Source organism: Polypterus senegalus, chromosome 9 (genome assembly GCF_016835505.1).
Source record: "Polypterus senegalus isolate Bchr_013 chromosome 9, ASM1683550v1, whole genome shotgun sequence".
NCBI classification, from domain to species: Eukaryota; Metazoa; Chordata; class Cladistia; order Polypteriformes; family Polypteridae; genus Polypterus; species Polypterus senegalus.
Genome location: NC_053162.1, coordinates 29,904,882 through 29,932,820, shown reverse-complemented (window position 1 = coordinate 29,932,820; position 27,939 = coordinate 29,904,882). Strand labels below are relative to the sequence as shown.

Below are 27,939 nucleotides of genomic sequence, written 5' to 3'. Positions count from 1 at the left end.
GATGAAAAATGAGCAAACCTACCCAAAGAAGACTAACAAGATGTAAAGCAAAAGTGGATGCTGAAAGTGTTGAGGTGATGGGATGCAAGGTAAGGCTGCAATCACTTTTGCTACACACAGAGGAATAGCAATTACAAGTAATCTGCTAACCTAGCTGTCAATTTTTTCTAATTAAGGGTAATGTTTTAAGGATTAAGAAGTTCACTTATGTTCTTTCTTTTCTTCATTTATTGTAACAATTTGATGAGTTGGACAAGTGTTGACAAGAACTGAAGGAATATTTGAATATCTGCATTTTATAAAACTAAGAAATACTGCATAAGCACCCATGTTGCTAAAACTTTATTGCACAATAAACTAAAATCTTTCTCCTTTGATTTTGTCTTACAAGACTAGTACTTTTTGACAGATATAGTGCCTTGTGAAAGTTTTCAATCTCTTTTGAAATTTCATTACCACCATTCTGGATTTCAAATGATACACACCTCTCTTCCTGCAGTAAGTATTTTAATTAACAACCTAAGTGTTTGGTAGCCAGTAAAACACTCATTGGAGGAATACTGTATGTGTGTGTTAAATCCAGGGATATGGACTATGGCTATGAACTTATAGGGGACTGACTTTTGCAAGACACTGTATATTAGTCTTTACAGTCTACTTGCTGCTAAAACATGCCATGAACAGTTATTTGTCCAGAGGTCACATGTTAATATACTGTTGTAGGCCCCGAGAACTTGGAATCATTGCTAGGATTATTTTTTTCCAGTTTCTGTTTCCAATAAATCTTGCGTCTATTTAAAGAGTTTAAAGTGCATGTGATCCATCTGGAAGCAAAACTGCAATGTGTGCAAGTCCATTTTATCAGAATTTTGCACTTCTAGGACTTGCTTACTCTTTACAAGTGAAATAATATCAGCATGGCACAAGACTGAAAAAAAGAAAACAATGTCTTGCACAGCTTTATCAAAAAATAGTCTTTTTAAACGAAAAGTGGGAGGTGTTGTTAATTATCATCAAAATTTATTTAAAAATCAACCCCACTCACATCCCTGAAGCACTTCAGCAGCTTCCTGAAGCTTCTCTTGCAGGGTTTCTGGGGAATTTAAAAGGCTTATTATGTCGGGTTTTGGCAGTTCCAGCAACATACCTAAAAAAGAAAAAATTAAAGTGAACCATGCATATCTCCATGGATATTTAGTCTTAAACAGTAGTCTGGCAAAACATCTGATGCATCTGTGACAAGTTAGCCCATAATTAATTTAAGATAAATACCTGTTATTTTCTCAGCATATTTTTCAAACTCTGTGTTAATGACATAGGCATACAGCTCTTCACCAAGCTTTTCCATCTCGCTGTCAATGTTTTTTTCCTCATCAATATGAACTGAGTCACCAGAGTTTGATGAGCAGTTAAGGAGTAGAGCAGCTTGAGCTTTTTGAACAGCTGACTTGAGGGCCATCCTGTCCTGCTGCAGTCTCTGTAGAGCAGTAGGTTCCATTTCAAGCAACATACCTGTAAAGTGAGTGTGGTGAAATCACTGAAAGATCTCTACTTGAGAAGCTAATGTCAAGCACACAATGATGATAAAGTATTTGAAATGTAAATAGAAAAATACACGAATGCGAAAACATTTCTCCCTATGCTAGGATTTTACACTCTGCCTACTAGTTTGGGAGATGGGTGGCTGTTGGCATAAAAGAAGCCCCCTATAGCTAGCAATATAAACCATTTTTGACACTGAAGTTTACTTTGTAAAAGTTGCCCTGACTAAGGCACGTAGGAAATAAAGGAAGATCGTTTTCATACAGTGTGAGTAGTGGGTTTTACAGACATGTACATGTATAGACTGAATTGTACTAGCATGTTTGTTACTTTTCACACCTCTGGATGTCTAACAATAAGAATTAAGGCCTTAGAAAGATTTTCTGGATTTTTAAATGCTATTCATTTTCCATACCCCTGTTACTGAAAACAAAAATCAGAATCATAATTCACTTTATCAGCCAGGTACACCAATGTTACTAGGAAATTATCTTGATAGTACTGGTGCAACATAAAAGGACAACACAGAATACAAAGATAGATACTTTATTAATCCCAAGAGGAAATTCCCATACTCCAGCAGCAGCATACTGATAAAAAACAATATTAAATTAAAGAGTGATAACAATGAGGGTAAAACAGACAATAACTTTGTATAATGTTAACGTTTACCCCCCACAAAGGGTGGAATTGAAGAGTTGCATAGTGTGGGGGAGGAACAATCTCCTCAGTCTGTCAGTGGAGCAGGACAGTGACTGCAGTCTGTCGCTGAAGCTGCTCCTCTGTCTGGAGATGATCCTGTTCGGTGGATACAGTGGATTCTCCATGATTGACAGAAGCCTGCTCTGCCACGGATGTCAAACTGTCCATCTCTTTGCCTACAATAGAGCCTGCCTTCCTCACCAGTTTGGCCAGGTGAGAGGCGTCGTCCTTCTTTATGCTGCCTCCCCAGCATACCACCGTGTAGAAGAGGGCGCTCGCCACAACCATCTGATAGAACATCTGCAGCACCTTATTGTAGATGTTGAAGCATGCCAGTCTTCTAAGGAAGTATAGTCGGCTCTGTCCTCTCTTGCACAGAGCATCAGTATTGACAGTCAGTATTGGCAAAGATAAATATAAGAAGATAAAATCTGATGTGGCATACAAGGGCAAAACAAAAAAAATAAAGAATTTAAATGTTCAGCAGTCTAGTGTGCAGGTACACAGAGGTATTGAGGAGAAGCTCAGACCTGATTAGTAAGAATAACTTCACATGGAAAAAAAACATTGTAGGTGATGTGTTGTTTTGGCTTTCACTGCACTAAGATGTTTGCTGGAGTGAAGTCTTTGGAACAGGTGTTGCCCTGGGTGAGTTGGATCAGCAGTGATCTTTGCGGCGCACTTCCTTACCCTGGACTCAAACGGGACTTTAGTGTGCGGTAAGTAACAGCCTGTGATCCTTTCACAGACTCTGATGATGCACTGCAGATTGTCCTTAGCCTGAACAGAGGCAGCACCAAACCAGGCAGTTATAAACAGTATGTGGTCAGAATGGACTTGATGATGGCTGTGTAGAATTGGAACAGTATTGCTTCAGGGAGATTGAATGTCCTCAGCTAATGCAAAAAGAACATTATTTGATGGGCTATCTAAATGATACATATCATGTTATTGTCCCACTTAAGGGTTTGTGGCAGCATAGTGTCCAGAAACATAAATGGTTCTGCCATCCCAATGGCTGAGCCATTTATAGCAAGTGATTGGTAAGCAGCTGTCTGTTTCCTGAAATCTATGATCATCTCTGGAGTTTTTTGAATGTTAAGGTCCAAATTATTATGGCTACATCACAATGTTAGATTTTCCACATCTTATCTGTATATGGATCCATCATTGGTTGAGATGAGGCCTATTAGTGTGATGTCATCTGCAAATTTAAGAAGTTTGACAGATGAGTATCCAGAGGCACAGTCATTTGTATAAAGTGAGATTAGTAGTGAGGAAAGAGCCCTTCCCTGCGTTGCACCAGTACTAAGGGTTAATGGGTCAGACATGTATGTCCAATGGCAGATTGAACTGGGTGAGTTTCTTATTTAGGAGCCCTGGGATGATTGTATTGAAAGAAGAGCAGAAGTCCACAAACAAGATCCTCACATATGACCCTGGCTTATCAATGTTGTTGGTAAGTAAAGCTCAGACCTAAAATCACTGACCAGACCAGTTGGCTCTGTATGTAAATTGAAAAGGGTCCAGGAAGGTGTTCATTACTACAGATGTTAAAGCTACTGATCTGTGGTCATTCAGGTCTGTGACCTTTGATTTTTTTTTTTCTTTTTCCTGATCTAAAAATTGGTTGAAAATGTCTACAAATACAGTAGACAACTGGTCTACACAGTGTCTGAATGTGGAAGGGAAAATAAGGTTCAGGCCTGCAGCTTTTTAAATATTTTGCTTTTTGAAAGAGCTGTAGACATCTTTTGCAGTGATGACATTAGGGGTAAGCTGAGAAGAAGAGGAGTGTAGAGTAGTAACAGTGAGACTATCAGGTAGATTTATGTCCAATTGTTTTTCAAAGTGAACTGATTAGCCAGGCTGGGATCAGCACAACTGTTTGATGTTTGTTTCTTGTAGTTAGTGACCTGTTTAAGGCCTATTCAGACTGATGTGCTGTCACTTGCAGACAGTTGTGACTGCAGCTTATCCAAATTCTTTCTTTTGGCACCTTTGATCCCTTCCTTCAAGACAAACATGGCTTTCCTTGTGATTGCCAGATCTGAAGGCACACACCCTCCTAAGGCAGGTCGTCTGAGCTCTGAAGTAAACCAAGACTTATCATTGCTAAACTTTACAGATGTTTTTTTTGGAATGCAAACAGCTTCACAAACACTAATATATGAAGTTACAGCATCAGTGTATTCGCGTATGTTGGTAGTAGCAGTTTTGAAGGCACTCCTGCCTATACAGGCAAAGCAGTCCTGAAGCTTGTCTACTGATTGCCTTGCTGTTCCACTTTCTAACTTTTCTTTTGACTAGCTTTACAGTTTTCAGGTTTTGTTTCTAAGCAGGAATAAGGTGAATCATAGAAGGGTCACAAGTACCAAGAGGGGCACAGGAGAAGGCATGATAAGTATCCTTAATAGCTGCAGAGCAGTGATCTAGAATATTTCTGTCTCTGGTAGGGCATTTTATTTACTGTTGATATTAAGCAAGAACCTGGTTAAATCTTACATGGCTAAAATGACCCAAAATAATGATCTGCAAGTCCAGGTTGTCTTTTTCAACTTCAGTGCTTATATTAGCGAGTTGCCACTGCACTTCGTGAATATCAGCATAAGAGCATATGTAAACACTGGCTAGAATCACTCAGGAGAACTCGCGTGGTAAATAAAACAGCTTACAGTTTATAATAAGCAATTCTAGGTCGGAGAGTATGATTAAAAAAGAACTGTCACATTGTTACACCAATCTTGATTAATGTAGAAATGCACTCTTCCACCTTTGTTTTGTTTGCAAAATTCGATAACACGGTCCACTCGAAACAGCGTGAAGTCGGGAATAGTCATTCAGTCAGTTTCAGTACATATAGTTAGGTCCATAAATATTTGGACAGAGACAACTTTTTTCTAATTTTGGTTCTGTATATTACCATAATGAATTTTAAATGAAACAACTCAGATACAATTGAAGTGCAGACTTTCAGCTTTAACTCAGTGGGTTGAACAAAAAGATTGCATAAAAATGTGAGGCAACTAAAGTATTTTTTTAACACAATCCCTTCTTTTCAGGGGCTCAAAAGTAATTGGACAAATTAAATAACTGGAAATAAAATGTTCATTTCTAATACTTGGTTGAAAACCCTTTGCTGGCAATGACAGCCTGAAGTCTTGAACTCATGGACATCACCAGATGCTGGGTTTCCTCCTTTTTAATGCTCTGCCAGGCCTTTACTGCAGAGGCTTTCAGTTGCTGTTTGTTTGTGGGCCTTTCTGTCCGAAGTTTAGTCTTCAACAAGTGAAATGCATGTTCAGTTGGGTTAAGATCAGGTGACTGACTTGGCCATTCAAGAACTTTCCACTTCTTTGCTTTAATAAACTCCTGGGTTGCTTTGGCAGTATGTTTTGGGTCATTGTCCATCTGTATCATGAAACGCCACCCAATCAGTTTGACCACATTTAGCTGGATTTGAGCATTTAGTATGTCTTTGAACACCTCAGAATTCATTCGGCTGCTTCTGTCCTGTGTCACATCAATAAACACTAGTGTCTCAGTGCCACTGGCAGCCATGCACACCCAAGCCGTCACACTGCCCCCACCGTGTTTTACAGATGATGTGGTATGCTTTGGATAATGAGCTGTTCCACGCCTTCTCCATACTTTTTTCTTGCCATCATTCTGGTTGATCTTGGTTTCATCTGTCCAAAGAATGTTTTTCCAGAACTGTGCTGGCTTTTTTAGATGTTCTTTAGCAAAGTCCAATCTAGCCTTTCTATTCTTGAGGCTTATGAGTGGCTTGCACCCTGCAGTGCACCCTCTGTATTTACTTTCATGCAGTCTTCTCTTTATGGTAGACCTGGATATCGATGCGCCTACCCCCTGGAGAGTGTTGTTCACTTGGTTGGCTGTTGTGAAGGGGTTTCTCTTCACCATGGAAATGATTCTGTGATCATCCACCACTGTTGTCTTCCGTGGACGTCCAGGTCTTTTGCGTGCTGAGTTCACCAGTGCTTGCTTTCTTTCTCAGGATGTACCAAACTGTAGATTTTGCCACTCGTAATATTGTAGCAATTTCTCGGATGGATTTTTTCTGTTTTCGCAGCTTAAGGATGGCTTCTTTCACCTGCATGGAGAGCTCCTTTGACCGCATGTTGTCTGTTCACAGCAAAATCTTCCACATGCAAGCACCACACCTCAGATCAACTCCAGGCCTTTTATCTGCTTAATTGATAAGACATAACGACGGACTTGAACACACCTGCCCATGAAATAGCCTTTGAGTCAATTGTCCAATTACTTTTGAGACCCTGAAATGAAGGGATCGTCTTAAAAAAATGCTTTAGTTGCCTCACATTTTTATGCAATCGTTTCTGAATTAAAGCTGAAAGTCTGCACTTCAACTGCATCTGAGTTGTTTCATTTAAAATTCATTATGGTAATGTACAGAACCGAAATTAGAAAAAAGTTGTCTCTGTCCAAATATTTATGGACCCAACTGTATTAACAGCTGCAGTTTGTTGATTTTCATTTCCAGTGAGTGCTTGTTAGTTAGACCTATTTCCAGGCAGTGGATGCTGTAGCCCTTACTTCTTGAATCGAACCAGGACACCTCTGGTCCTCCACCATTGGGCTACCTGTTTAACTATATGAGCATCTGTTAATAAGTTGTAAGATCCATGGATATAATTATAATACCTGAAGTCACATCAGGTGGCAGAAGCTCTTCCCATGTATATGTTATGTAATTGTGCATGATGACAATGAATTTCACACAAAAGACAGAGCACCAAACTACCATGGCTGCCATCCTAGGTCCCCTAAGCTAGCTGGGACAGATAGGAAACTTTGAACAGTTAAAGTGACATTCAATCAGTCAGTCATTTCTATCCTGTTTAATTCCGAACAAGGTCACACTTGGTTGCTTTCCTCAGTGGACTACTGTTAAAGCTAAGACTGTAAATGGATTTAAACTGTTCACATCCATAAAATACTGTACAGGTAAACCGGTCCAGTGGAGTGTGTTTACACTGTTTACATGAGTATTTTAATAATTTGTGAATATTTAAATTGACAGTCTTAGGCTTTGAACATACAAAGGACAAAAACTCATCATTTACGGTTAAGATAACACGGAATGATTCATCCATTTAAAAAAAAAAAACTGCCAGTTGTCTATACCACCTTTTTCTACTGCAAGAGCATGGGTAGTACTGGGTGCAAAGCAGGAAGCATCACTGAATCTGAGGACACACCTGCACTCAGACACACACTGTGTCAGTTTAGAGTTACCAACATCACCCACTGTACACATTATGTATTTATTAATAAAGTCCAGCTTGAGCCACTTTGGAAGCACTATAGCCTCTTTAAACTGCTGAATGCTTGACCAATGTGGAAATGATAAAAATACTGACCTGTAATACTAGCGCAATTCACAGAATCTATATCCTTTATCATTGCAAAGAGCTTTTCTCCCAGACTTTCTTTCACTTCGGTCTTTGACGAGAGATGTTCTGCCATTCCCCTGCAGATTTTGTTATATAATACAGATACAACACATACATTAATGCTATAAAGTGATAAACTACATAAGTCTAGCACAATACAATACATGGTTAATCCCAGTAAAAGTACAGTATTGTACATTTTTAAACTCATCTTGCTTTAAAGAAAATCGGCTTGGGGAAAAAAAAACAAAAAAAAGAGTGCACCACTAAAACATTGAATCAAAAGATTGTGTGTGTGTGTATGAGAGAGAGAGAGAGAGAGATAGAGAGGAAATGTGTAATTACTATACTCAACTCTTCAAGGGCTGTCAGGGCAATTTGCACTTTTTCTTGCAGTAATCTAGGATCAAGTATGAGCTTTTTCACTTCTTCTTTCTTCTGTTCCAAAAGCATACCTGCAATTCAAAATATGAGTTATGAAAATGTCACCATTGTATACTGAACTTGTAGGAACATTTTATAAAATGATTGTTTATGAAGTTGATAAAGATAATGTATATCTCCATTTGATGCTACATTTGTAGTCAAATAATCCAAGTATTTTGTATGTTTTGACAAATCTATAAAATTACCTCTAGTTCTCTGTGTGTAGTGTCAATAAGAAAACACTTACACACTTGGGGAAAAGACACACATCTTAGTGAATAAAAGCATTATTCTGCAATCCAGTCTAAAATTGTTTAAAAAGGACAACCTAACCTACTGGCTTCATCAGCAAATCATATAGACCAAGATGTGTATGCAGTAGGATTTGATGTGTAAATTGATGACATTGTCCAATCACTGTTGAAAGCCAAAAAGTTAGTGGAAATGATGGTAGGCATTGCCTATAAAAAGTATTCACCCCTTTGGAGGTTTACATATTTTATTGTTGTACAATACTGGATCACAGTGGATTTAATTTGGCTTTTTGACACTGATCAACAGAAACACTTTTTGTTTTTGTAGATTTTATTTGAGAAAGTTAACATTCCATACAGTCAAGACTTGTGTTAACAAAGAAGGCAACATTACATACAATCAAGTCAAACTTAAACCTCTACCCGAGAGAAAGAGAGAAGAGCCAACAACAAGAGCAATTCTTTAACAAAAGTGGAAAAAAACAACAAAGAAGGGAGAATATTATTTCCTCGGATATAAAAAAAATGTAATCCAATTTTTTTTTTTTTTTTGCATTATTTAAAACATTTTTGAACATATCCTTTAAGTGAGAGTTTACTTTTTTCCAATTTCAAATAGTATAGAGCATCAGTTACCCATGGACTTGTAACAGGTGGGCTTGGGATTTTTCCAGTTGAAGAAAATAAGCCTCCATGCTAATAATGTGGTGTAGGCGATTACAATCAATTTGTCCTTCTCCACTTTAAGCCCACCTGGGAGTACACAAGAAAGACTTTTTAATGTCAAAGCAAAAACAGATCTCTGCAAAGTGTTCTAAATTATAGATATTAAACATGTGTTTACACCTTCAATTCGGTATTTAGTTAGATGCACCTTTTGCAACCATGACAGCCTTGAATCTGTGTGTGCAGGTCTCTCTTTCTCTTGCTCATCTGCACACTGCCATTTTCCCCCATTCTCTTTTTGCTAAGCTACTCAAGGTCTTTCAGGTCACACATTGATCGTGATTGAACATCCTTTTTTGAGTACAGCCAAAAGTTTTCCATTAGATTGAGATCTGGCCTCTTGATAGCCACTCCAGGATGTTAACATTGTTTGTAAGCCATTCCTGTGTAGCTTTGACTTTCTGCATTTATTTTACCCACACCAGACTTCCAGGCCTGCTGCACGGAAGCATCCCCACAATGTGATGCTGCCACCACCATGACACATGGTGGAGATGGTGAGTTTTTGATAATGTGCCATTTTCAAACATGGTGTTGAGTCTGATTGCCAAAAAGCTTAATTTTCGACCCATTAAGCTTTTTCTACCAGATATCAGAGTCTCCCATGTGCCTTATGTAAAACTCTAGCTGAGATGTCATGTGAGTTTTTTTTCCTTTCTTTCTTTCCAACAGGGTCTTTTTCTTTGCCACTCTCCCATAAATCTGTGTCTGTGACACCTGGTTCCAGCTGCTGTCTGCACAACTCTTCCATCTCAGCCAATATAGCTTGTCCCCGTCTCTCCATTAGAGACCACACAAGTCTCTTGGTACCTTTTCTCATTCGTTTTCTTTTTGCACGATCACTCAGTTTTTGTGGATGGCCTCCAAAGGGTGAACACTTTTTGTAGGCACTGTACTTGGATTACACTCAAATGTGACCATACATTTCTTTCATCAATTAGTCACATAGTGTTGATTTTCACCATAAACGAAAAGCAGACAGATGGTCCTTATAGCAGAAGTCATTATAACACAAGTAGATTACCTACTGTGAGGCAAAATAACTGTACCTCAGTTTTATTTATTTGTTATTCTAGTAGCTTTTAGACTCATGCCTCAAGCCACTTGTCTCAAACTACAGTGGCACAGTTGGTATACTAAGTAGTAAAATATAACTCTGGAAATGGCACAGCTTGTTGTTAATCAGTCTGTCTAATGAAAAATAAATTGAAAGATATTTTATTAATTATGTTGTAACGTTCAACATCATTATATCCTTAAAACATGTTGCCCATTTATTTCATTTATAGAAATGTAATATTCATGTTATTTTTTAGTCATGTATTTATGAAAAATCTTAAACCTCATACTGAAGACTATAGGATTTTAAGTACTGTACAACAGATGTTTAAATCAAGATGGGTGTCTATTAGTAATCCTAAAAGTGCCTTGTAAGTAAACACAATGCTTAGTCCATACATCTGTCAATTTTCTGAACACCTCATCCAATTCCAGGGTCACAGAGAGAGTTGCTCATCAGTTTTAGGTGGAATGCATGAACCAAGTCTAGAAATGTGCACCAGTTCACACTGGGTCGATTACACCTCCAATAAAGGGAAAACCCAATCGGACAGTATTCAGGCTGGTGAACATTAAGGTATCAATGGTAACTAAAGCATGTTTCTTCCAGTAATGTGCAACTGAGTTCATAAGTTTTAGGCTTCTATGTAATGCATCCATTTATTTCCTGAACTTGCATAATCCACTCCAAAATTGTAAGGACTTCAAGCCTATCCCAGCAGCATCAGGTAAAGGCAAGTACTAACACTAGTGAAGCACTCAGTTCATACGGGGCACACTTGTGCCCACTGGACTAGTGTAATCTCCAGTTAAGCAAACACACAAGTTTGGGATTTGGGCTGAGTGGGCAGGATTCAAACAAAGTTATCCAGCCCTGCATGTTGGCCCTCCAACCTGCAGGGAAAAACCTGGGGGTTGGTGGCTGAAGTGGCACTCCAGCCACCATCAAACTTCACACTGTTCCATTCCATCTGAACTGGTGTGGTGTTGAGGTGTCCCCCGTTGCATGGCTGCAATCGGTATCCTGAGGTGGTTTATCATGGTGGGTGTGGGAACACGCTGTATCAGCAGCGCCTTCTCCTAACCTCTCTCTCTCTCTCTCTCTCTCTCTCACTGCTGAAGCAGTGAAGTACCAACTATGTAGACTGTGCAACTAATGATTGTTCATACACTTTATAAATTGTTTTCATTTTTTCAAAACGCAAACTGCTTGATTCTGCTGGTCACATTAACAAAGCAAATTTAAATAATCAGTGATGTTACATTTAAGGATCTTCTTGTTTAATTACCGATGCTCAGTCATCTATCATCACTGACCTGTTATTTTCTCACTGTAGCCTGTGTTGTACCCATCAATAAGACCATACAATTTTTCACCAAGCAGGTCTCTGGATTCAAAACAATCGTCTTCATATTCAGGATCAGCTATGCTATAAACCAAAACAAAACGTGCTTGTTAATAACTGAAAACAACAGGAACAGTTAACTGTGGTAACTTTTTTTTATTTTTATTATTTTAGTTCTATTATTGTTCTGCACTTTTTGCTTCCCCTTGCAAGGATCGAACCTTGGATGTCAGCACCAGAGGCAAAGCCTCAGACGTTGCTCCACAGTGGCTGGCGCGCTTACCCGTCTGACCGACCAACCACAAACGTTACCTGGTAGGTAACCACCCAAATATCAGATTGTGATCAGACCTATGCATGTAATACTCCGATCTACACCCTGTCATGTAAGCGAACCAGCCACCGTCATGTCTGACTCTGTCTCCATAGTATATCACCCAGTGAGAGCTGTAATCATGATATCAATCATGATAATGGGAAAGTTGTTATTTAATAAATATGAAGAAAAATAATGCAGTACCTTTCAATGTCTTTTCAGATCAAAGTAAGTTTCATTTTAAAACAAGTATTTTATATTTGTAGGCAATACAGTATATCTGAAAAATATGCTAATACAACTCAAAGTCAAAATTTAAATAATATTGGTATCAATCAGAATACAAATGAGACAAGATAGGCAGCATGGAGCCTTACAGTTTTAGAGTCAATGCTGTCCGTGTGATGTCTGGATGTTCTCCCTGTGTCAGCTTTTAATTCCACATATCAAAATTGTGCTTGTAAATCTAACTGGCATCTCTAAATAAGGCCCTGTAAAAGTGATCATGGGTGTGTGCTTGACTGCTTTACCACTAACCAGCATCCCATTTAAGGTTGGCGTCTGTACCCGATACTGCCAGGATAGCCACTATTCTCTGGGAGAGTTAATTGGATTAAACTGATTCGGAAAAGATAAGGGGATGGGTTTCACCTTTGATCTGAATGTCAGGACTAAAGGAGATTGATAGGAAGTGTTTAATAATGGCAAACAAAAACTTACCAAGGTCTTAATTTTTGTAACTACTAGGGGGCTTCGCCCCCTGCTCGCTTCGTTCGCCAACACCCGTTTTTGTTTTTCCGGATACACACTTTTAAGATTTTTTTTTTTTTCTGTAAAAACAATATTTTGAATCTTTCGAGTCCCAACGTGCTGAAACTTTTTAATGAGGTCAGTGAGACATGTGTTGAATGATTTTGTACCATAATTCAGGATAGCTTTCTCTGTTGAGAATCGGCACAGACAAAACGATCTACATTATCAGCAGTTAATCATTTTTTTTTGCAAAGTAACCAATAAATGCCTGTGAGGTAAACTTCGTTTTTGAAATTCTATTTACTTAATCTTCAAAGCCTTACAATATTTACATACTTCTGACACATCACCTATGTCCATATATTCAATCTCTATTCGCTGCCTTGTTATTTTTCCGAGTAATAATTTCTCTTTCTTTGCTCTAATGCAATGTTTACTTTCTTTGTTTTGACACTGTCATTTTTTTCTGCTTTCATATTCTGTATCTTTCTCTGCATGTGTTTCGTGCCTACGTTTTTGTTGAGTCTTTTGAATTCCAGTTTTCATTTTCTCTAACCTGCTCTAAATGTGTTTGGCCCCCTTGTTTTTTAACCTTTTTATGATGTTTTACTTTGTTTTCTACTGTCTTTTATTTCTGACCTCGCTTTATCCTGCTTTTTTTTTTTTTAATGACACCTGGTCCGTGGTGATTATTTTCCCTTTTTCGAGTGATAATTACCGTTTGTTTGCACTCCTGCGATTTTTACTTTCATTTTTTATACTTTCTAATTTTCCTACTTTCATATTCTTTAACTTTCTCCACATGTGTATCGCGCCAACTTTTTTTTTTTTTGAGCCTTTCGAATTCTACTGCTTTCATAATCTCTAACCTGCTCTGCATGTGTACAGCGCCAACGCCTAGATTGGATGTGCTTTTTTTTTCAATTCCACTTGTTCCAGGCTGATAATTACTTTCCTTATTTTCTGATTTTGCACCTAGATTATTCTTCTTTGTCTCTCCAACGCTTTTGAGTCTCTTTTCTCCGCGCTGCTTTCTTCTTCACTTTGTTGTCTATGTTTCATTTCTAATGTACTGTCCTTATATGCTTTTTATGCGCTGAGAGCCCTGGATCTCTGTGTGCTCAAAGCCAAAATACAACTGAGTGTGTGGCTGGCTGCCCGTGCTCTTATTTGATATTGGTTGTAAGTAGGGTGTGTCTTGCAAGAATCTCATGTTGTACGTCATCGTGAGACGGTCCTGGGCCAATCTCTTGGTACAAAGTCTCATGTTTTAAGGTCTCCGCAAGACGCTCCGTGGTCAGTCTCTCTAGTCTCGTGGGTCTTTTTAATTGTCTTCTGTGATTCTTAACGTGAAGATCACATATCAACACCCTACTGTTTCTTTCCAGGAGTTTTTTTTCATAATAGAGAGATTTAGTATAATGGTCTAAATTTTAAATTAACTCAGGGAAAAATATCAGTGGATAAAATGTGACTTTTCTCTCACCTACATGAAGCTGGCATGTCAAGTGCACCCAGTGCTTTCTCAAGACCTGCAAGCAAAATGTTCTCATCCTGGATCATCTGCTGCACCAGTGTAGTTGGAAGTTCCAAAAGCATGCCTTAAAAATGATATAATAATTAAATATTAGAGTGCCATGACAAAAAGATGTATTAATAAGAAATAGCTACGGTATATACTTATTCTTGACTCAAAGGAAATATAACACTCCATGTGCCACTTCATGTGCATGTATTACTGTACTAAAGAAATTCACACACTGATACTACTGCATGTCACTTGAATGTCAGGGGTTCAAATCCCATTCCAAGGTGTCCTTGTGTGAGCCCTTCTTCCACATCCCTAAAATGTGCATATTAGTACTAACTGGCTATAAATTCGACCGAGTATGGGTCTCATCATATGTCTGCCCTGTAACAGACTGGTGTCTTGAGTAGAGCTGTGGAGATTGCCTTCCAGACCCCATGGCCATAAGACTGGATTTAGCTTGTTTAGCAGTATATATACAACATAGTGTATATAATGTTATGGCCATTTTGTTTGTACTGAAATATGAAATATTGATTTTGAGTCAGCTTGGCTGACTAAAGGATTGCTATGGACTGATTCCTACAAACCCATTGCAGACCATGTGCACAGATACATCTCCGAGAAATCCCACAAGACACTGGGAGGATGAGAATCGGCCCTGTAACAGTGAAGCAGAAATGCCTGGCAATAATACTGTGCTGGCTAAAGCTATTGCTATATACTGTACACACTCCATTTATCAAATGTTAATTAATGCTTCTTGCATTAATTTTCTTACACATTCATTTTTGAGAGACCGTATCATATTTACCTTTGTAGTAAACTAAATGTAAAAGTGCATCAATCCCTATTAGCTAAGTTTACATTTTATTTTCTTTGTTTACTTCCCTAAATTGAACCTCAAACTAAGACATATCATCCAGAAGCTTTAAACTAAATCAGAAAAAAGCACATGGCCAGGTACATTACCTGTCAGTTTTCCAGCCATTGCCGGATGTTTTGGATAAATCACACTGTATAGTTTCTCTCCAAGTACTTCATTCTGGTCTTGTTCTGCCATTCTAAGTATTATTTACCAGAAGCCTGCTCCTTGAATATGGTCTCTTCACAGATGTTGTAAACCATGAACGCCCATCTGAGAAAGGAAAAAAACCCAAAATATTTAGTGTCATGTGCCTGGTACAGCCTGGTTGGGCTCCCCATAACCCTACAACTGCATCAAGTGAGTTCAGCAAAATGGCCAATAGGCCTTTTTCTGTTATACCCTCATAGGGAGCTGAAGCTTCTCCTGACACCATCTTGTAAATGACAGGAGCCAAGTCTGGACAGGATGCCAATCCAGCATAAAGCCCACAGGTTCACCTGTCAAATGATCTAAGATTGCTAGTTTTCTCACCCTTCTCAAACAAATGCCAACTCCCCATGGATGATGAACAGGCCAGGGCTTTGACCCTGCATTCATGAGGTTGTGCAGGAGCAGCACTACTAACTAATGCTGCACTGTGCTGTTAAAATAAAATAAAAAGAAAATCATCTCAAAACAAGAGACTACAGTGTCTGGCTCCAGAGCGTATTGAAATTACAGCAGTCTTCTGGTCAACCAAGTGCTACATCTGAAATATAATACAGAAAACGTGGCATTTGAAGTGGACACAGACTGGCACTTTGAACTTTTGTACCTACATAGCCATGTTATCTAGTTCTGAAACAGATTAATAAAAACAAATGATTTCCAATATGAAGAACAGTTTGGAAAATGGAATACTTGTTATTTAATGACTCTGCCACTACACTTTCTTAACAATTTCACTTCTGGTTATGTTTATTTAAAACCAGGAATGCCTGTCACTAAAATGATCACCTAATGCCCATTCACCTCTCCATCCACCTCAGGATGCATTCATTCAAAGCTGACTTATAATCAGCAATCAGTTAAACTGATGTTCTAAAATGTCATTGACCAGGCCAGGAATTTGAACTAAGTCGTCTTGAGCTGAGGCACCAGCCAACTTTACAACTTAGTCACCTAGACCTTCTTCAATAAGCCTTTAATGTAAGGCTTACAAGGTAGTCAAGAGCATGCATGTATCATCATTAGACATTCAGTTTCATCCAAGGTATCATACACACACACACATTAAGCGCACAGTACAGCCGGAGTATAAGCAGGTCAAATGACATATTCAGAATCAAAATGCTGCTAACCTTTGGATTTACAGTCCAGATAATGCTTATCTACCCTGCTACAGTGCCTGTAAGTTTACAACAAATGTTGTCTTTCAAATTAAAAGCTCAGAACTACTGCATATATTAAAAGTAAAAACAATTCTGTTTTGAAATTTGTAATTATGAAGCTACAAATACTCTCTCTGCATGCTTCAGGACTATAAATCACAATGACATAAATGGGGGTCCAACCAGGCTTGTTTTCTACTTTGCAAACACTTTTCTTATGAGAGAATGTGGCTCCTTTTAACCCTTAACAAACCCACACAAGTTCAGAAAATGTGTGAGTGTGTATTAAAATGAAGAGAGGAGTTCAGTGGATAGATAGGAAATACCCTCTCTATATGACAGATGGATAGATAGGAAATGCACTATATGATAGACAGATTTATAGGAAATTAATGATTGATAGACAGGACATGCACTATATGATTAATAAAACATAGACTGATAGATTTATAGGAAATGCACAATATGATAAGACAGATAAATAGATTGACAAGAAATGCACTGCATGATTGACAGGTACATAGGAAGTGCACTATATGATTGACAGATAAATACATTTGTAAGAAATGCACTATGTGATCGTTCGATAGTTGGATAAATAGATAGACAGGAAATGCACTGTATGCTAGAAAGATAGATAGATGGATTGATAGATCGGTGTAACTACCTACCAAATAGATGGATTGATAGATCGGTGTAACTACCTGCCAAACAATTTGGTAATCTTGAATGCGTTTTAATGGAGTTTTATATTAGAAACACTAATAAAGTGTGTTGCTGTTGATAACTCAAAAGTATAAAAACAACTCCTACTTTACCCTGGAAAATTAAAAATTGATAATAACGTATGGATAAGGTTTAATGGAGAACTCAACATTTTAAGTGTTAATAGTAGTGTATGCTGAGAATCGCATGCGCTCCTTTAGACATATATTAATCACTTTATTTTTATTATGTCCAATGAAATAAAAACTAATAAAATAGCATGTGTTTCATCAATACGATGTACGAGACATCAGTCATTTCAAACCCTTGCCTTTACAATCCGAGTTCTCGCCAAACAGCTGCTCATCTTCAGCTACAGTATATTCCACAACTTCCGGTTTACTCCTGTCGTCACGCGGCAGTCAGCGGAAATGACGTCTCCCTAAACGTGTTTGTCGTGCTTTTTTTTATGTTAATATCCATCCGACACCTAAAATAGTGCGATTTGATTCTACGTACTAAACTGTAAGATGTAGCAGCGTTCTTAAACTATTTATAAATATGCAATCGTTGTGTAAGACTTAACTCTATTGCACTAGCAGAATGATTTTATTTGAAAAACTACGGCTTCGTTCCCAGTAATTCTCCACTCGGAGTGATATGTGATAAAGTTGTATTTCGCCGGCTTCCGGCCTCTTCGTCTCTCTTTTCGCCTGTAGGAAGGTAACGTGTTAGTAGTTTGGCTGAAAATTCTCATAAACGTGTAGTTTTATTGGTGCTTTTTTCTGCTAGTATCGGCTTCAGCTTTTGAATTAGTTGTGTATAAAAAATATATTCTTTGAACTTGCAAGCAAAAACCGTTTTTTTAGATGAAAAGTTACACGAGTGTATTTTATTGCAGGCCTCGCTCACTTACCACGGCCACCTTGCTCGTGCTGCGGTTCTACGCGTTTCGGTGCCTTGCATGTCGCGTTGTGTCGGCATGAGAATTCCGGGGAGCTCTAACCAAGCTGATGGATTCCTATCTTAAATTACGACATTTTAATGACAAACTGTGATATACTTTTATACTGTGTAATCATGAGCAAGTCACTTGACCTGCCTGTGCTCCAGTTGGAATACCAAAAGAAATGTAACCAATTGCTCTATAAATGTTGTCGCCTTGGATAAAGGCCAAACTAGTAAATGTAAAATGTATGTAAATGTGGTGCAGATGTATTAGTCTGTTAAGAGTTTTAGAACCTAAGCAAGTTACCTTGGATAATGGCTTAAACCGAGCAGATCAGTGCAAATATGTTTATGAACAGAGGGCGGTGGGAGTCAGTTTTAGCAGATAGTGGTTAAGATTGTGGCCTTCAAATTCTGCTTCTGACGCTGTGTGACCATGAGCAAGTCACTTCACCTGCCTGTGCTCCAACTGGAAAAACGAAAGAAATAAAACCAATGGAGTCTCAAATGTTGAACCTCTCTTGGATAAAGGCGTCAGTCAAAGTAAACCTGTAAATGTATGAATCAAACGTTGTGCCTTTGCATCTAATAAATAAAACAAAATCACATTAACGACTTGTAATAAAATGAAAATTTCAACAAAGTGTAACATCTATTGCGTCTATATAGTTTGCATACATCGACAAAAATCTTACAATTATGTTTCACTGTATGCTATTGGAAGCTTACTGAAGTCCTTTCAGAAATAACGGCATTTTGAGTACAGATTCTTTTTGGAAATGTCTTGTATTTAACGTCATACAGAAGTAAGTTAACAAAACTTGAATTTTCTTAGTTGAAATTTCTAATGTGCATTCCCTCGAAGTAAAATGGCCATGAAAGTCAGGGAGTCCAGTCTAGCGAGAAATTCATTAACTTAATGGCTGTTTTCTGCTGTCTGTGGTACTCCTCTATCGTTTACTTTCCCATTGCGCCTGAAACCAGAACAACCCATTTTAAGCGACTCATTGCAGTGGGTTTTAGATTGCGAGTCATTAGGACCTGCCATACTAATGCCAGCTGTATTTTACTGGCGATCATCTCTCCTCGTCAGTGTACAGTTAATGTGTATTTTTAATGATTTTATAATTTATTCTAAATTACTCTCCATTTTAAATTGTGTTTTACTTTATCCTGTTAACTTCAATTTTACTGAGTGTCTTCATCTTTCTGTCCAAGAACACACCTGGGTAACAATGTTGTAAGCAAAAATATTCACCTAGCACATACTTCTTTCTAAAGTCATCTGGCAGAATTTACTGTGGCCATATGTTTATAGCAAGCTAGAATAAACATGATGTGTCTTAAATGCTAATTCTAAATTTCTTCTAGGTGTTTGAAAATGTCTGCTCATCTACAGTGGATGATTATTCGGAACTCGTCCAGCTTCCTTCTCAAGAGGAACGGACAGTCATATAGCACCGTAAGTCTCTACCAAATGCTAATGAGCCTTTCAGAACGACCTGCATATTCATTAAAGATATTGACCTGTCTTTTTGCCTTTCATCCTGACCCTTTAGGAACCCAACAACCTGAAAGCCAGAAACTCCTTCCGTTTCAATGGGCTTGTACACAGAAAAACTGTTGGTGTTGAGCCTGCTGCTGACGGAAAGGGAATTGTTGTTGTTCTCAAGAAACGTGCAGGTTAGTGTGAAGTTGAATTTTTTGTATTCATTATGCAATATTCTCTTGTGCAGAACTCATAAAAACTCATGCAGCCACAGTGAAAGCTTAGTTTTAAATTTAAGTTGAATAAAATACCGTCATAGGATTAGTGGTGTTTTAATGTGATCTTGAAAGATGTAGGTCTTAAACTGACTTGTACACTCAAGTATGGAGAAATAAAAATGGTAATCAGGTTTTGGTTAACCTTATATGTGTGTGTGTGTAATCTTTTGTCTTATCTGCTAGCTGCTACTTTACATTAATGATACCTAAAAGAGTGCTCTGGGAGGTCCATGTTACCAATATAAAGCCTGACCCGTTTTCCTCACCATTAAGAAACTTATAGATTCCATTTCAGTGCATGGCGCCTAATGTGTTGGACATGTTATTATCTTAGTGAAGGTTTTCCCCACTTAAAACAAATGACTGTAGGTTTTTATTTAAAACCACTGACCTTGTTGTGGGAACTTGCCTGGTTTTTGGAAATGTCAGTTTGTTTTTTGTTGGTATTTTTAGTGAGTGTCTTAATGTTATGCTTGGGTTGGAATTTTAGAACATTTTGGGGCTTTGGCCGACACCTGCCTATCGTAATTTAACTTCAAGCAGTTAACAATTCCAGTTTATACACTTTAGCAGATTGCTTCCACGAGATGTTTGAATCACTAAAATTAAATGTATCAAAACAACATGAGTGCAGTGTATTGGTATTGCAATTTGTCAAGTCTATTTCAGGTCATTTAGTAAAGGAATTTACAAGGCAGTTTAATTGCCTCTTACACTATTTTCATTTATCCTATTTTTATATAAATGAACTTTTTTGTAAATCTTGTTGGATAATGGAATCTGCACAAACTTAACTAGTATAGCGAATAGCCGCCAGAATGTGGGCAAATGTTAGTTTAATTTTCAAATGTTTACTGCTCAGCAAGACATGATTAGATCCATAAAGCGTTTCCTTTTTTGTTAACCATTTATAACAACTAATAAACTTATTGTAACCGTCGGCTTCTAGTGTTTGCTAGGCTGACTATCTTCTTTGATTCACTTTAAAGGTAGAAACAACTGAAATGCACAAGTTTAAATAATTGTAGTACATTTCATTCAAGTTTCATATTTTGTTTTCTTCATCCCATTTCATATTTGTTCTAACTACAACACCAGCTATTTTGCGCTGTGCACTTGTCAGTATTACAGCTCAAGACGTGCTCCACTACTAAATTACTATGCATATAAACAGCACTGTCATGCTTACATTTTGTATTCATTTTAATAGATGATTAGTTTGTGTAGAAATTAATTGAAATGCAATTAAAGTATAAAAATGGAATGTTTTATTTTTACTTAGGTCAGCGTAAGCCAGTGTCGTCCTATGAGAAGATAACTATTAATAAAAACTCCAGGGCTACACTTAACAGCCTTCGCCACATAATTCGTAAAAACAAGTACAGGAAGGACCTTCGGATGGTATGTATTATTTTTATAATTGTACTTCTCAAGTTTCAGTTTTTTGGTGAACCCATATTAAAGGGTGTGATTTCTAGGTCTGTTGATGTGTGCAGTAGAAACTTGTGATTGGAGAATCTGCCCAGTTTCTCGTTAGTGACACATTGTTTTTACTTAAACCTTTGCATGGTTTCAGTTTGTTTTAATGACTTGTTTTTCTTAAAATACATACCCCACACTATCAAAGTAAGTACATTTGGAGAGAAGTCAATTGGTAAAGCAAACATTTTATACACCTCTTCCTAGTATCCTGTTTTTGTGTATTTTACAACATGAATAGCTTTGAATCATTGGACAAAAGGAAATGCTGAGGAAAGGGAACCTAAATGAATGCACCATATAGTTTTTAAATCATTATTCAAGGGAAAAAGTTATCCAATACCTGTAGTGCATGTGAAAAAGTAATTGCCATCCAAAAATCACAAATGTCCTATAATTTGATAGCAATTTTTCCATATGTCAATTAATTTTATCCCACTCTTCTTTGCCTAAGTGCCATATTACCCCCATCCCTACCCCAGTGGTATGTCTGCTAGCATTAACTGCTAGTTTAGGGTACTGACTGTGCATCTCTATGTCACTGTTGGGTTAAAACTTGGGACTTTGACTAGGTCACTTCAAAGTTTAATTTTGTTTCTTCTGAGCTTATTCAGTTGTAGACTTTATCTTTGTTTTTTGGGTTATTGTTCTGCTGCATAACCCAATTATGCTCCAGTATCTGATCACAACATATTACAGGATATTCTGGAAAAGTGCAGAATTCAGTGGTCTTCCAAAATGTCAAGTCTTCCAGGTTCTGAGGCAGCAGAGCGCCCCCACCCCAACATCACGCTAGCCACCCCCATGTTTTATTGTAGCTGCAGAATTCTTCCTTTTGAATGCTGCATTGGACTTGCATCACTCTGCGCGTTTACATGTGTCTTAATAACCCGGTTACTGTAAACCCTTATTCCAGTTAGAGAAAATGGATTATTGGTCTCTGAGAAACCTGGTTAAGAGAGACAGATTTATTTTTATGCAGATAACCCAGTTATGTGGCCATGTAAACTCTTAACCAGGTTACAGTGAATGATTTTGTAGTCTGCATGTCAACTGCTCTCTGTTCATCTGCTTAGTTTAGCACATGCTTTAAGTAGCCATGTTCAGAAGCATGCAGAAAAATAAATTTCCTGAGGCAAGGGCTCAGAAGATCTTGATGATCTTTCTCTTGGTTGAAATAATCTGTCTCCATCCCTTGACTTTTGGTTTTGAATCCCCTTTTTACAGAGTTCCTTAGATCAGTGGTTCTCAGTGTCGGTCCTGGGGTCCCCCTGTGGATGCAGGTTTTTGCTCAACCAACTTCTGTTTTTTAATTGGACTGCTAACACAACATTCAGTCAAGATTTAAAGCCATTCATCCTAAAATAGAGGTTATCAGAAAAGGGGCAAATACTTTCACAGCCCTATATCTTTTGGTGTGGTTGCACATTTATCATTTTGGGCATATAGTTAGATTTCTAAATTGTATGGTGTGTGATCGAATAATTCATTGCCTAAATGATGGCAGTGAATTTTGATTTGGATTGTTGATCCTCAGTGTTGATGAAGTTGGTGGTGTTTTGTTGCTGCTTAATTGGAACAGTGGAGGTGAGATTGTTTATGCTCTTTTCCATTTGAAGTGGGAAGCCGGTTCCAAGTTTGTCAGTTTTCAACAGGAAAGCCCCCTCAAGTCAGATTTCCAACTTGGAAACACGTGGCTGGTTAGTAAAGTACGGATTCAAATCGGGATATCAATCTAAAATGGCAACATGCTCTGCAAACTTTAGCAAAAGTAGTAGTATTGTTCTGTATGTTAGCACATCTGTCTATTTGTGTCTCATTAAATCAGTCATACGCACAGTACGGCCCAACCTGTATCCATGGACATGCTGCCGGGATGTTTGGATATGCAAAAGACCATGTAAGGTGTTATTAACTGCTCTTTATTCCAATGGAGCCAGCACAACTAAACCTTTCCTGTATGTGTCCATATTGGTTTTCCAAATGTTTTACTGGAATTCAGTCAACTCAGGTGTGACATCATTCACAGCTCCAACATCAGATTTCCAAGGTAAATGGAATGCAGCATTAGAATCATTTTAGTGGCCTGTAGATTAGATTAGTCTGCATAAACCATCTGTGGCAAGAATGAAAGCATGTCCTCATTACGAATTAGGAGCACATGGTCATTTTTCAGTAAAATGTGTACTTTTGTATTTTAGCTATAAAATTGTTAGTCTGTACTCAGAAGAATACTAAACAGAAATAACACAACTGATTGTCCAGTGAATGTTTCTACACTTTGGGGGCATCAAGAATAAAAGAGTCATCTGTTTCTTTCTGTTGTCCAGCACATTCAGCAATAGTTTTTAAGATCACAGGTTTGACCTGAGCTAAATTTGTTTTAGTTGCAGAAGTTTTTTCTTAAAAGTAATTTTTGTTTTTAATCCCAGGCTGCTCTGCGTCGAGCTAGCGCCATCTTGAAGAGCCAGAAGCCTGTCATTGTGAAGAAGAAGCGCACCAGGGCTGCCAAATCATCATAAAATAATGTAAAGCTTCAATAAAGATTTGTTAAATGGTTTTGCTGGGTAATTTTTTAATGCCTTTTCTGTATGCATATTTAAACCTCCTTAACTGTAATCTTTAGCAGAGTGTAAAAGTAAACAGATGAGGACTGCTGTGGTTAAAAAAATGACAGATGTATGTGGGGTTCACCAAGCTTCAGTTTTCCACCTTAATTTTGGTGTTTTTAAAGCAGTTGAATTTAAAGATCCTTTACTGGGTTAATCTACTAATGTAAAGACCAACTGGTTTTGAACCCAGTATGTGCTCAATCTGTCTCATACAGTGGCATGCAAAAGTTTGGGCACACTTGCTTAAAATGTCTGTTACCGTGAATAGTGAGCAGAAGGTGAACTGAACAACAAAAGATACAAAGTTAAAGATGACATTTCTTTAACATTTTAAACAAGATTACATTTTTATTTCATTTACCTGTACAAAATACTAAAAAATGCAAAAAAACTTTTGGGCACCCCCTTTGACAATTATCATAGCTTAACACTTTTTGTAGCCAAGCTAAGAGTCTTTCATTTCTTACTTGAGGTATTTTTGGCCATTCATCTGTTTAAAAAAAAAAAAAAAATTTGTAAGATTCTTGGTCCGTCTTGCACGCACTGCTTTTTTGAAGTGTATCCACAGATTTCCAATGATGTTTAGGTCAGGGGACTGTGAGGGCCATGGCAAAACCGTTGGCTTGCTCCTCTTGAGATATTCCATTGTAGATTTTAAAGCTGGTTTTGAATCATCTTACTGTAGGACCCATTCTCTTTTTAACTTCCAACAACACAAATGGTGTGATGTTTGCTTCCAGTATTTGCTGGTATTTATTTGAATCCATTCTTCCCTCTACCAGCGACATGCTTCCTGTGCCACTGGCTGCAACACAAGCCCAAAGCCCGATTGATCCACCCCCATGCTTCATAGCTAGAGAGCTGTTCTTTTTCTTGAATTCTGCACCCCTTCTACAAATATACGTTGTGTTATGAGGCCCGAAAGTTCTGTTTTGACTTCATCAGTCCACAGGACTCCAAATACATCAGTTGTTTAGATGTTCATTTGCAAACTTGAGGTGCTGTATTTTATGGTTAGGTTGCAGGACAGGTTTTCTTCTACTGACTACCTGGTCATATTTGTTTAGGTATCACTACACAGTAGAATAGTGCAGTACCACTCAGAGTACAGGTGCTGGTCATAAAATCAGAATATCATGACAAAGTTGATTTATTTCAGTAATTCCATTCAAAAAGTGAAACTTGTATATTAGATTCATTCATTACACACAGACTGATGTATTTCAAATGTTTGTTTCTTTTAATTTTGATGATTATAACTGACAACTAATGAAAGTCCCTAATTCAGTATCTCGGAAAATTAGAATATTGTGAAAAGGTTCAATATTGAAGACACCTGGCGCCACACTCTAATCAGCTAATTAACTCAAAACACCTGCAAAAGCCTTTAAATGGTCTTTTAGTCTAGTTATGTAGGCTACACAATCATGGGGAAGACTGCTGACTTGACAGTTGTCCAAAAGACGACCATTGACACCTCGCACAAGGAGGGCAAGACACAAAAGGTCATTGCTAAAGAGGCTGGCTGTTCACAGAGCTCTGTGTCCAAGCACTTTAATAGAGAGGCGAAGGGAAGGACAAGATGTGGTAGAAAAAAGTTTACAAGCAATAGAGATAACCGCACCCTGGAGAGGATTGTGAAACAAAACTGTGGGTGAGATTCACAAAGAGTGGACTGCAGCTGGAGTCAGTGCTTCAAGAACCACCACACACAGACGTATGCAAGACATGGCTTTCAGCTGTCACATTCCTAGTGTCACGCCACTCTTGAACAAGAGACAGCTTCTGAAGCGTCTCGCCTGGGCTGAAGACAAAAGGGACTGGACTGCTGCTGAGTGGTCCAAAGTTCTGTTCTCTGATGAAAGTAAATTTTGCATTTCCTTTGGAAATCAAGCTCCCAGAGTCTGGAGGAAGAGAGGAGAGGCACAGAATCCACGTTGCTTGAGGTCCAGTGTAAAGTTTCCACAGTCAGTGATGGTTTGGGGTGCCATGTCATCTGCTGGTGTTGGTCCATAGTGTTTTCTGAGGTCCAAGGTCAACGCAGCAGTCTACCAAGAAGTTTTAGAGCACTTCCTGCTTCCTGCTGCTGACGAACTTTATGGAGATGCAGATTTCATTTTCCAGCAGGACCTGGCACCTGCACACAGTGCCAAAGCTACCAGTACCTGGTTTAAGGACCATGGTATCCCTGTTCTTGATTGGCCAGCAAACTCGCCTGACCTTAACCCCATAGAAAATCTGGGGTATTGTGAAGAGGAAGATGCAATTCAGAAGAGCTGAAAGCCACTATCAGAGCAACATGGGCTCTCGTAACACCTGAGCAGTGCCACAGACTGATCGACTCCATGCCACTCCACATTGCTGCAGTAATCCAGGCCAAAGGAGCCTTAACTAAATATTGAGTGCTGTACATGCTCATACTTTTCATGTTCATACCTTTCAGTTGGCCAACATTTCTAAAAATCCTTTTTTTGCATTGGTCTTAATTGATATTCTAATTTTCCGAGATACTGAATTTGGGACTTTCATTAGTTGTCAGTTATAATCATCAAAATTAAAAGAAATAAACCTTTGAAATACATCAGTCTGTGTGTAATGAATGTATCTAATATACAAGTTTCACTTTTTGAATGGAATTACTGAAATAAATCAACTTTGTCATGATATTCTAATTTTATGACCAGCACCTTTATACTAAATCTTCTTGAAGGTCTTTTGCTGTCAAATGGTTTTTATTTGCCTTTCAATCAATCCAGTGAGCAGTTCTTTCAAAAAGTTTTCTTGCTCTTCCAGACCTGAACTTGACCTCCATTGTTCCTGTTAACTGTCATTTCTTAACATTACAAACTGCAGAAACAGCAATCTTCTTATAGCCTTCTCTTGCTTTGTGTGCATCTGTGCTAGGCAGGAGCTCATGGCTACTGATTGTTGGGACAAGGATTGAGGAGTTAGAGAATTTATACAACTTTGCAATTTGCATTTCCTGGGGTTTCCAAATGATGTCTGTGAACAAGCCATGGCCCTGATGAGCTAATTAAGGTCTGAGGCCTTTGGAAAAGTTATAAGATCTCAAATATTTTGGGGGGCCCAAAATTTTGCATGGAGTTCCCTTTCTCACTGTACAATTGTAGAAGACAAAAACACACTGATCTTGCATAAAGTGCTGAAAAGAAATATGTTTAACTTTATGCCTTTTGGTGATCAGTTCATCTTCTTCTAACTGAACTATTCACAGTTAACAGACATTGTAAGCAAGGGTGCCCAAACCTTTGTTTGCCTCTGTACCAAAGTATTTCTCATAATGTTCAGCTTATACTAGTTATTGTAGAAAGTGGACAGGCCAAAAAAAGTACAGAAGAGAATTGACTCAAAGAAATGGGACTCCTCTCCTCTCCTCTCCGGGTCAGCAAATGTGTTGATAACCTGTGAAGAGCAGGAATGTAGAAATGAGAGGAAGAGCCAGACTGAGTTCAGTAATGCAAAGCCGGGGTGAAAACAGGCATATAAAGTTAATACTGTACTTGGGATGACCCTTGGAGTTTCAGATCATGTAGTCTTCAGGGGCTGCTGTTCCCCGTGACATGACACTCTGCGTTTGCACCAATTGGCTGCTCTTGATTTGTTGTACACCCGTTTGCACTGGCACTGATCGGGACCCGCCGCTCTGTTTGCACGACTAGTTGGTTCTCCTGAAGAAGGGGCTCCACATCAGATCACAAAGGGGCTCCCTAAACCCTTTGCAGCACTGTTGGTCACTGACCACAATGACATTCGATTCTCAGTGACTGTGACTGGGAGAGGATGGGACCTAACAGTACATATATTTTTATTAAAAAAAAAAAAAAGTAAAACACAAGGCATGGCTGTTTTATATCGGCACCACTGCACTTGTGATCTGCTTGGATGACCGTATCCATGAAAGGAAAAAAATTGTGCAATAAGCCTTTTAAAAATGTCTCAGATTTTCAGCTGGTGACATTGAGGCTGTGGCCTGTTTCTTCAGCCTTGGGCCGTGATTAGCTGCTGTCCCGTAGCGAGGGTGCGCCATGCCAACAGCACCAAAGGTTATCAAGCTCAACCTGTTAATAGGTGTGCCCTGT

At 38.3% G+C, this 27,939-nt stretch overlaps 2 protein-coding genes across 3 annotated transcripts; one reads left to right on the top strand and one right to left on the bottom strand.

Moving 5' to 3' along the window:
• Nucleotides 1-178: 178 nt before the first annotated feature.
• On the bottom strand, nucleotides 179-17,468 carry LOC120535173. 2 transcript variants are annotated; one of them, XM_039762825.1, is made up of 9 exons: nucleotides 17,365-17,468; nucleotides 15,063-15,228; nucleotides 14,049-14,163; nucleotides 11,465-11,577; nucleotides 8,999-9,115; nucleotides 8,038-8,137; nucleotides 7,650-7,759; nucleotides 1,273-1,512; nucleotides 179-1,147 (listed from the first exon to the last, which is right to left on the bottom strand). In XM_039762825.1, exons 2-9 carry the CDS (start codon nucleotides 15,151-15,153, stop codon nucleotides 1,032-1,034), a joined length of 1,002 nt encoding a protein of 333 aa, XP_039618759.1. In that variant the 5' UTR covers nucleotides 15,154-15,228; nucleotides 17,365-17,468; the 3' UTR covers nucleotides 179-1,031. The 2 variants fall into 2 exon arrangements, with proteins under 2 accessions (XP_039618759.1, XP_039618761.1); XM_039762827.1 differs by lacking the exon at nucleotides 8,999-9,115.
• A 187-nt stretch (nucleotides 17,469-17,655) lies between these two features.
• Nucleotides 17,656-23,786, top strand: rpl28 (ribosomal protein L28). The gene is made up of 5 exons (XM_039762828.1): nucleotides 17,656-17,756; nucleotides 19,353-19,443; nucleotides 19,541-19,664; nucleotides 21,031-21,149; nucleotides 23,660-23,786. The coding sequence occupies exons 2-5, from the start codon at nucleotides 19,363-19,365 to the stop codon at nucleotides 23,747-23,749; spliced, it is 414 nt and encodes a 137-aa protein (XP_039618762.1). The 5' UTR covers nucleotides 17,656-17,756; nucleotides 19,353-19,362; the 3' UTR covers nucleotides 23,750-23,786.
• Nucleotides 23,787-27,939: the final 4,153 nt, after the last annotated feature.

Excerpts from the sequence above, each read along its gene's own strand:
- LOC120535173 (XM_039762825.1), bottom strand. The coding sequence starts at position 15,153 with ATGGCAGAACAAGACCAGAATGAAGTACTTGGAGAGAAACTATACAGT. Across the intron at positions 9,116-11,464 it reads CTACAGTGAGAAAATAACAG|GTGGGCTTAAAGTGGAGAAG; the intron begins GTCAGTGATGAT and ends GTGTACTCCCAG. Across the intron at positions 1,513-7,649 it reads GAATTGCGCTAGTATTACAG|GTATGTTGCTTGAAATGGAA; the intron begins GTCAGTATTTTT and ends CTCACTTTACAG.
- rpl28 (XM_039762828.1), top strand. The coding sequence starts at position 19,363 with ATGTCTGCTCATCTACAGTGGATGATTATTCGGAACTCGTCCAGCTTC. Across the intron at positions 19,444-19,540 it reads ACGGACAGTCATATAGCACC|GAACCCAACAACCTGAAAGC; the intron begins GTAAGTCTCTAC and ends CTGACCCTTTAG. Across the intron at positions 19,665-21,030 it reads TGTTCTCAAGAAACGTGCAG|GTCAGCGTAAGCCAGTGTCG; the intron begins GTTAGTGTGAAG and ends ATTTTTACTTAG.